Raw genomic sequence first — 9,736 nt, 5'->3', positions numbered from 1 at the left:
ACCCTATGACCTTCAATACAATAAATAGACTCACTATATCAAAAAAAATAAAAATGAATCGATTCAGAATATGGGAGGCTTTAATCATTACTAACTGAAGATGAAAAGCCATCCATCACTAAAAGGAACAGAGTTACATTTTTACTCGGATCTAAAAAGTGACAGCTGTAGGTGTGAATCCTTGAAATTGTAACTGAAGACAGAAATAGACCATCGTTTCCTATTTTGCAGATGCCGCAAGTATGCTTCATTTGATTGGGCTTTTCACCTTTCACCTTCTCTTTTTCCGTTTGAAACCAATTTTTGTACTTAGTGACAGACCCATCAAATTTAGTATATCTGGAACCTTGGATTCTTTCATGGCCTCTGTCGAATTTCTCATTAGAGCTGATTTAAAATTTTCTAGAGAAACCCTAGCATCGTTATCAGGTTGCAGGAGCTTAAACTGAGCTCTGAGGTACACCAATTCGTCCTCTCTTAATGATTTCACCAGTGCCTGGAACCATCTAGTCACATCAAATCCTTATTCTTGAGAGCTTTGCTGTATATCTTAGCTGTATGGTGTTGTGGTGGTGTAATGGCAGATTTCCATCAAAGTTGACAAGGTTTCCCTCATGGAAGGGCATCTGTGAGAAGTGAGGTGAGTGCGGCTAAGAGCGAGTTTAACAACCGAATCAATTTGGTGGGTGGTGAGTGGTGTGGCATTGACTTTGAGAGCATCATCGACTGCAACGTACATCAGTCTCTCTGGATACAAACTACCCACCCATTCAATCAATGAACTTGACTTGGAACTTGAGCTCTGGGCTTCAATTTTATTTAAACCAACATTAACATATTTATTATTGAAAGTGTTGGGAGATCTTCTGGTAACCATTTCAAGTAGCACGACTCCATGACTGTAAACATCGCCTTTCACTGAAACCTTTTGGCTATACGCAAATTCAGGTGCGATGTAACCTATGGAGCCTCTCAGCATGGTTGAAAGTGTGCTGCCACGAAGCTCTGGATTGATTAACTGTGCAATTCCAAAATCATTGATGTGCGCCTCAAATTGTTCATCTAGAAGAATATTGCTGGGCTTAATATCACAGTGGAAAATCTCCCCGATTCCACATTCTTCATGTAATTACGTTAGTGCCTCTGCAATGGCCATAGCAATTCTGAGCCTAGTCGCCCAGTCGAGCTGAGTAGAGTTCCCGTGAAAATGCATGTCTCAACTACCATTGGGCATGAATTGGAGTATAAGGATTTTGACATCCCAATTGGAAATTACACCCATAATTTTCACAAGGTTCTGATGCCTGATTTTACCCAGTGTCTTGCACTCTGCCATAAAACAGTGTTGGGCCTCTGCTTCTAATTCAACTTTGAGCTTCTTGATTGCCATTGTCATCCCATTAACAAGCTGCCATTTGTACACAGTGCTTGAGGCACCACTGCTGATGATATTTCTCTCGTTGTATCCTTCTGTGATCCCATATATCTCTTTCTCACTCACCTTCAAGAGAGACTCTTCAAAGTAACACATCTCCAAATTTGCAGAACCAGAAGGGGCAGAATGCTGCATCCAAAAAATGGCAACCCCCACGGTGATGATGATCACTCAATGTCAAAAGATGTATCTTTTTGTGTTTAACTTTCAGTTCTCCATCTTTTCCAAATACACAACATGTGTTTTAGAGGCGATCACCACTGCGTTCCGAAATTGATCCACCAACTATTGTGATCCCTTTGCTACAAGCAACTTCAGAAAGCATGGATGTTGAAGGAGATGCACTTCCACCAGCATCTATAGCGGCAGCTTCGATAGCGCCACGAGCATGCGCTATATTCCCCTCCTTGTTCTCCGTCACAGACAACTGGCATATGGCAAATTCATGCGTTTCTAGGCAATTGGAGTGAATATGGGCAATTCTCAGGCTTCCGGGCTGTGTGCATCGCGCAACACTCCCAGTGCGCCACGCATCCTGAATGCGCCACCCTAGAGGAAAAATGCATTGGGAATCTGCGCCTAATGCGCCACGCGGCCCATGTGTGCCGCGTCATGTGCTCTATGCACTGCGCACCCAAATCCACACACAGTTTGCCTCAAATTTTGTTTGAGTTTCTCTCTTATCATTAGCATGCAAAATGAGATCCTCATACCTTGCCTTAAAATCCTTTTTATCTCCAAGAAGTTCTGGACAACAAAAGTCAAATAAAGCCCACATTTCCTTTAGGTTGTTTTGAATAGGTGTGCCACTGACAATAATACGATGTGCACTAGGAATCTCTCGAAGGCTTGTGGCACGTTGAGTATTGGGATTTTTGATGATGTGTCCCTCATCCAAGATCACATAATCCCATGTAACGATATCTTCACTTGTATCTCCATATCCATCTCTTCCATGATAATCCCCTCTAATTGCTTTCCAATTATTTCGAACAACATCATATGTTGTTAGAAGTATACCTCCAGTCTGAAGAACATGTTGAAGAGCATACTCACGTGTGCTTCCTGGACTCCCAGAAAAATCCCTAACTTTTCTTGAGAAGCCAACAATAGAAAACTCTTTTCATCCAATTAGGAAGGACAGTTTTTGGTGCTACAATCAATGCACGCTTGATAAGGCATGAGGTAAAAAGTCCTGCCAAGAAAGAAGATAACTGCATTGTTTTGCCCAGCCCCATGTCATCACCTAAAATGCCTCCTCTGGATTTACAGTGAAGATCCCAGAGCCATTTGATACCTTCACGTTGATGTGGGTACAAAGTGGTTGCTATTTTGCCAGGAAGTCTATACGTTTGTTTGCCTTGTGTAGATGTAATTGCTTTTGATTCTTCTAAAGCAACCTCTTCCGCTGAGTTGCTACTCACATCTTCATATTCATACACATTTTGTGCATGATTTTCCTTAGTAGTAAGAGCATGCTTTTTCAATTGCACTTTTACTGATTCTGCAGAATCTAATGAACTGTTCTCATCTTCAGAAAACCCGGAATTATCTTCATCCACAGAAGAAGAAATCGAAAAGTAATAGCTTGATTGTGATCCCTGTTATCATTTCCAGTATGCAATTCAGTGCACCTTGAAGGTTCAGCAGAATCCTCTTCGCCATCGCCAACCTTAACAGACGTTGAAGACAGAGCAGACAAAGCATTCTCAAATTCTGGAGCATCCGAGCTGTGGACTAGGGTATCAACTCCATCCTCACGATCCTCGACATGCCCTGTATATTCCTCATCACCTGCTGATTCTTCATCACATATACTGTTTGAACCATCCTTGAAATAATTCGAAGCATCTAAAATCTTGTTTTTGAGAGTTTTCCGCGGCTCTGCATTATCTAACTCTGTAGTTATGGAGTGTTCTACACGTTTGGAACTTTTGATGCTTAGAGAACCAAGCCTTGAATTTATTTCATCCAAATCATTTTTCGAAGATATCTTATCCTGTCTCTGTTTAATGCTAAACCCTTGGCATCCTGCATTGCTTCCTTCAGAATAACCACCATCATCTTTTTCACTAGTTGCCAATTCATTAGACACCAAACAATGAGAACTCAAAGTAATATCATCATTAGAAGCTTTACACAGTCTTCGTCTTCCAGCTACTCTGACTTTACCTGTGTTCTTCCCGCAACAAGAAAATTGGATTTGTTTTTCAAAATTGGTGTGATATCCTGCTTGGATTATCCAACATTATTTGATGAAGTTTCCTTGGTGAATTTGATTTTGACAGAGGATTGACGAGACTGAGTCTAACATTGGCTCCAATTGGGATGGCAGCTGCCGCTCCGTGGAGGTGCCAAGATCTGCAGATCTTTGGGAGAGGAAACAGTGCCTTCACCATTGGGATATGGAGTCCATTATTCCAACAAACCAACATGACTCAATTTATTGACTGAAACTTGACTCAAGCTGACTCAATGCAAACCGAAATGACTTTAAAAAACATTGATTCTAACATTTTATTGGATAAATGGCAAATTTTCCTATTTGAATTAAAACATAAAGTGAGTTATCAGTTATCTTGTTTTAGAAGTTTTGTCATTATTAGTGAAAATATCCTTTGGAACACCAAAATTTTCTATGACCTTATTGAATATGAGAAGATTATTATTTCAGTGTAACTAGGAAAATCAGGCATATCTTGGCCCACTTAGTAAAGTGGTACACTTTGTGGTAATGTATTTATGCCCCCATAGTTAAGGCTAGGGGATATCCACCCCTCACTTGAAGAGACTGATGGTGATAATAGGAAAGGGTAGTAGGTTGTGCTTGCATATTTCTCATGAATATATGAATTGTGTGAAACTTCTTGATTTCCTCCATATAATATTCGAAAATGGAGGACCAGAAGTAACCAATATTTTCTAAGATGTTGTCATAAGATCATATGGACCAAACTAAGATTCACTATGAATCTTTAATTTCTTTTTTCTTCAATTAAACTCATAAATGGAAGATTATTTTCTATTTCTAATTGATTTTATATTGAAAAAGAAGGGGAAATACTTCCCAAAATAATACTTTGGGAAGTTGACATTAGCAAACATGTAACAACTATCACTAGTAGAAAACAAGAAATTAATGACTAGGTGACTAGAAAAATTAGTCACCGCAAAGTTTCCAAGTTAAATACTACCAAAAATGTGAAATCTTAGGTGACTCAACTAAAAAAATCTAACATAAAAAACTAATTTAGTCCCAGATTAAAATATACGACTATATAATAATTAATATAACTAAAAATGACTAACGTGACTGAGTAATTTAATTTATGAACAAAATTACAACTATCTAACAAGTTCGATAATGATATGAATTAGTCAATTATATTGTTAGTCATTTTAATTGAGTCACTTAAAAAATCTAAACTTTAAAAAAAAAAAATCCCCACTAGCATAAATACAATTTAACAACAATTTCTCTTCATCTTGACATATCTCTTCATGATGTACTTGGAATACTAATCATATTCCTCTTTTAAATTTATAAGTATTATGTTGATACTTAACATCTTTACAATGAACTCTCCTAGTTTCCTATTGACAATTAATGTTCCATTACTCTAAGCTCTTTCCTTGTATATCCATGTTTATGTTCTACTTAGAAACATAAGTAACATGGAATGTCTTTAAGTCCACATTGTACCACTTTGTTCACCTGACTCCTACCTCTATATACTAGACCACAATAATATTATACCACTTAAAATTTTTAGGGTTATTTAGATTATGTATGCATTAGACTTTATAATATATCTGTCATGTGTTTTATATATGTCACACTATAAGATTTTTATCTGTCTTCAATCCTATCACTATATATATACCGTAATCTTGTTGTCCCCTTTCATTTTTTGTGGTCCGCCTTCAATCTTACCGCTATATATATGGATATGGTGCACATCTTTGCAATGACATATATCATTCATGTTGGAATATTCATTTGAACACTCACAATTTATTTTTATTTTTTCAAAAAAATGTTCACATTAGATTTTGGGGTTTCCTAGGCACCAACTTTGTTTCCCCCTTCAATAGTATCACTATATATGAATATGGGCCACATCTTTGCAATTATATATATCATTCATGTTGGTCCCATTACATTTTTTTATTATTTTTAACGATTTCTAATGTTCATATTAGACTTTGGAGTTTCATGCGCATTGATTTTGACTCCGACATCCACCACCAAAGGCTCCATATGTCATCAACATCCCTTATTATGTTCCCCTATATAGCTATTTTAATTAAATGTATAGTTACAGGGTAGAATTTGACAACACAATTTTCCGATAACTAAGAAACTTAATACCCTCTCTTAACCTCAAAAAAATTAAAATTCCATTGTGCATGTGGTAGCAAGTTCAATGTCTCGAAAATGGATCCAAAAAAATCCAAGGAGTAACAACTCTAGATGGTTCTCCTAGTGTTCTTCAACCCTGGTGAACTTCACTATATAGTGGAAGGAGCTAGAGGAACTCTTCAACAAGATGGAGAAGCTATTGCATAAGTGTTTCAAAGATCTCAAACAAACAAATGAATTCACATAAATTTTCTTCAGGTATATTTTTGGCAGGTTTTTTACTTCCTAGGAAACACAGTTTGAGTTTGAATATAGAGTGTACAATTTGATTTTCTCTTGCAATTTACTTCTTGTGTGATTTTTATCATTGCTATTTTCATACATGCACATATCAAGAAGGTTTATTTTCTTGTTTCTACTGTAGTATGAATTTTATTTTGGGTTGAGGTATTATTTTGGCTTTTTCTGATAAAGTGTATTCCTATTTGTTCAGTGTAATTATCTTGCATTTAATTCTCTCAATGAGTGGGTATTGGCTACATGATCCACAAACAAAAAAGTGAAACTTTTTTATCTTTGCAAGATAAGAATTTCTTGGCATACCTTTTCTTGTCACAACTATGTGATTTTTCGGGGTATAACTGATTTTCTTGTTTTTGGAAATACGATTCTCAATTTGTATGATGTATGTGGAAACTTGAAATGTTATATCTCATTATGTGTAGGTACTTCAGAATTTTAATGCAAATGGATTTATTAAAATAAAATATCAGGAACTGCATATCCATTTATTATTCTTAAAACTCATTGTAAAGAAGAGAGTTTTCCTCTAGTATTTTTACCATTTTATTTGGTATACACATGGTATAGAATGATGTGTTGCTCCTTTTCTCATTATGTATGGAATTTATACCGATTAACTAGTGTTTTGTGGAGCTTCATTATATTTTGTTTTATACTGTTAACTTCATTTCTATTTTGTGTAGTTACCAGTAGAAATTAAGCTTCATTATACCAATAGAAATTAAGCATCATTGTGTAGCTTCATTGTTTGATTTATACTAATATCTTAATTTTTGTTTTATACAAATAATTAGTTTTTTGTATCTTCATTGTTGTACAATGTTGATGATAAGAGAGTATTAATTCTTATGGTTTATAGAAAATATGGATAGAGAATTATGATTTCGAGATATTGGGGATCTCTTATTTTTTAAAACAAATATCTTTTAGGATGTAAATGAATATGAAAGAAGAAAATCAGGAGAGTACATTTGGTTAGATACATTGGAAGGGGGTATAAATGAAATAGTTTTATAAACAATTCAAAAATGCCATTTTTTTTGGCATATATTAAATTTTTGGTAGGTATGTGGAGTTGACATGTGAAAGTGATACCATGGAGTACAACTAGTTAATGATAGACATATTTTTATTTTTTTGACTCACAAAGGAGATGCAAGGCCAAGATGCAACCGATCAATCATTATGTTAGTAGGAGGTTTAGTTCCTCTCGAACCTAAGGATCATGGAATATTGGGGCATGTTACCCACCCACATGTATGGGTAACCATAGGAGAATTTTTTCTTCTATGATGCAATTTTCTAGCTTGTTTTCATACATGATTTATTGTATGTTGTCTTTTTCATTTCATTTGTTTTCCCAAGATACATACAACTTGATATTTTAGGTTGTAACTTATCTTACATGATTGTTATTAACTTCTGAAGGTGTTCCTTTTCTATGGTGACATTTTTGTTTTGTTTTCTTTATACAGGTCATCTGGCTACATAGTGGCCACTATTGCCCAATTGAAGAAAACTTGTTCGAGTTTCTTACGTTTCTAGGGAAAAATTACATGGTTGATGTTGAGGTATATGTCGAATAAATAATTTATAGTATACTTTAGTTTATATTCCAGTTTTCATCATATTTCATGTCTTATTCTCTATATTATATCTCCTTTCATTTCACAAGAGGAACTCAATATTAATGGGCAAAAGCAAGAATTCAAGGAAGAGGAGAACAATAACACTCGAGTGGAAAATGCAGAAAGAGAGAGGGAGAAGAGAAATGGTCTAGTGATACCCTTAAAGACAACATCTCGCATGAGAAACACACACAAAAACTGATGATCAAGTCTTCAGAGTTGGTGAATTCACCTACAATGGATTGGGAACAAAATGATAATGTTTTGAAGTGACGAAACAATATTTCCTTTGTAAATTGTAGTCCAATAAATAATAAGTTGGAAAGTTTTATTGTAATACTTGACATTTCATATAATATAATTTATGTGGTTGAAATTATTTATAGTTTCACTTGATATTATTTATTATTGTATTTAACATACGTGACTTTGTGTTTTCATATTAGATGAACATGCACATTTTATGAAATTTTTTTTATTTAGTCACAAAATCATACTAACTAAATTATGTTGATTAATAATGAAGACATAAAATCAATCTAAAAATACTAAATTAGTAGTTTATATTGATTAATGTTGAACATGAATAAAATGAATATACGACTAATTAGTCATTTAAAATGACTATTAATGAAACTAAATGAAATTAATATAAATTACTAAATTAGTCGTTTATATAATGAATTTAAAACTACCAAAAAATAAATAAATGACTACCACAAATGATAAATTTGTGATTACAAATGATGACTAAATTTTGCATATAGATGACTATTAGTAGCTAATTTACAATACCTTATAACACAACCAAACTTTAGACATATTTCTTTGGCCATTAATTGGTTTCAAATGGTGTCTACAATTTTCATATAGGTGACTATTAGTAGCTAATTTATATTATCTTATAATACAACCAACATTTTGGTCATATTTTTTTGTCATTAATTGGTTTTCTCGGGTGATCATATAGTAATATATTTTGTTGTATATTTGGTCATTACTTGTGGCACTTAATGACTAAATCAATGAATAAATTAATGATTAAATATACTACGAGACGATAAAACTGAGACAACCAATCAATGACTAAGCTAAAAACGACAAAAAGTTGTTCGCGTTATAAGATATTGTAAATTAGCTACTACTGGATGCCGACTAGAAAATGATCATTTATATGCAAAATTTAGTACTTTTTATTTAGTAACTAATTAGCCATTTTGTACTAATGTATAAATAGCTCAATTTTCCTCTTTAGTTTTGATTCTTCCATAAAATAATTAATATGGCTAGTAAAATCTTCTTGATTTTTTTCGTTTGAACCTTTAGTAATTTCTTGAACTTTCTCCTTTTTCAAATGGGGTTAGATTCGATCCATTTCTTTAGGCCGACTTGAAACTTTAACTACTGTTTTTTCCCTAAAACCTCCTATTCTAAAATAACTTTGATTGCTAGATTAGTCATGGTCTTAGCAACTTGCTTTGAACCACCTTAAAATAGAACTACATCAATAAAAATACTTTGTAAATATTTAGCACCAAAGGACAAATTGAGAGTAATTTTAATATTTCTCTTAGCTTTCAATTATTTCTTCTGAATTGAAACTATCACCTTCATAATTATTAAATGTTTCACCTCTTCCCAAGTGTTTTTCTTTTCCATAATTTTAAATTCCATGTTATCATGATGTTGATGTTATGATTCAAGAGTAGACACTTATTTCCAGACAATATTGTTGAGAGCTCTACATCCACCAAATAATTTTACAAATAGAAATGCAATAATATTTGTCTCAAGGTAGGAAAATTATCCAAGAGTCTTGATCATTTAGTGAACTGGAATTTATCCAAGACAAAGAATTAAAGGTATTACAGACTCAAGTGCATGAATGTGACTATGTTACTTTATGCAATGGGTCAATAATATTGCGAAATACATATACACTGAAGTAGTTAGAGAAAACACAACAGTAAAACATGTAAACATGACAAGTTTGATAAGGAGTTCATC

General features: G+C 34.0%; 1 protein-coding gene across 1 annotated transcript; it reads right to left on the bottom strand.

The window, feature by feature from the left end:
* Positions 1-550: 550 nt before the first annotated feature.
* LOC149169826 (putative leucine-rich repeat receptor-like protein kinase At5g63930) lies at positions 551-1,570 on the bottom strand. Its single transcript, XM_089425352.1, has 2 exons — positions 1,225-1,570; positions 551-1,119 (listed from the first exon to the last, which is right to left on the bottom strand). The coding sequence occupies exons 1-2, from the start codon at positions 1,568-1,570 to the stop codon at positions 551-553; spliced, it is 915 nt and encodes a 304-aa protein (XP_089281478.1).
* Positions 1,571-9,736: the final 8,166 nt, after the last annotated feature.

Source organism: Pinus tabuliformis, chromosome 4_2, assembly GCF_031772625.1.
Source record: "Pinus tabuliformis cultivar Carrire ecotype Pingquan chromosome 4_2, CPIR1, whole genome shotgun sequence".
Lineage (NCBI taxonomy): Eukaryota > Viridiplantae > Streptophyta > Pinopsida > Pinales > Pinaceae > Pinus > Pinus tabuliformis.
Note: the sequence above shows the minus strand (reverse complement) of the source record. Positions and strands in the feature narration are given on the sequence as shown.

Excerpts from the sequence above, each read along its gene's own strand:
- LOC149169826 (XM_089425352.1), bottom strand. The coding sequence starts at position 1,570 with ATGCAGCATTCTGCCCCTTCTGGTTCTGCAAATTTGGAGATGTGTTAC. Across the intron at positions 1,120-1,224 it reads ACTCCAATTCATGCCCAATG|AATGTGGAATCGGGGAGATT; the intron begins GTAGTTGAGACA and ends AATTACATGAAG.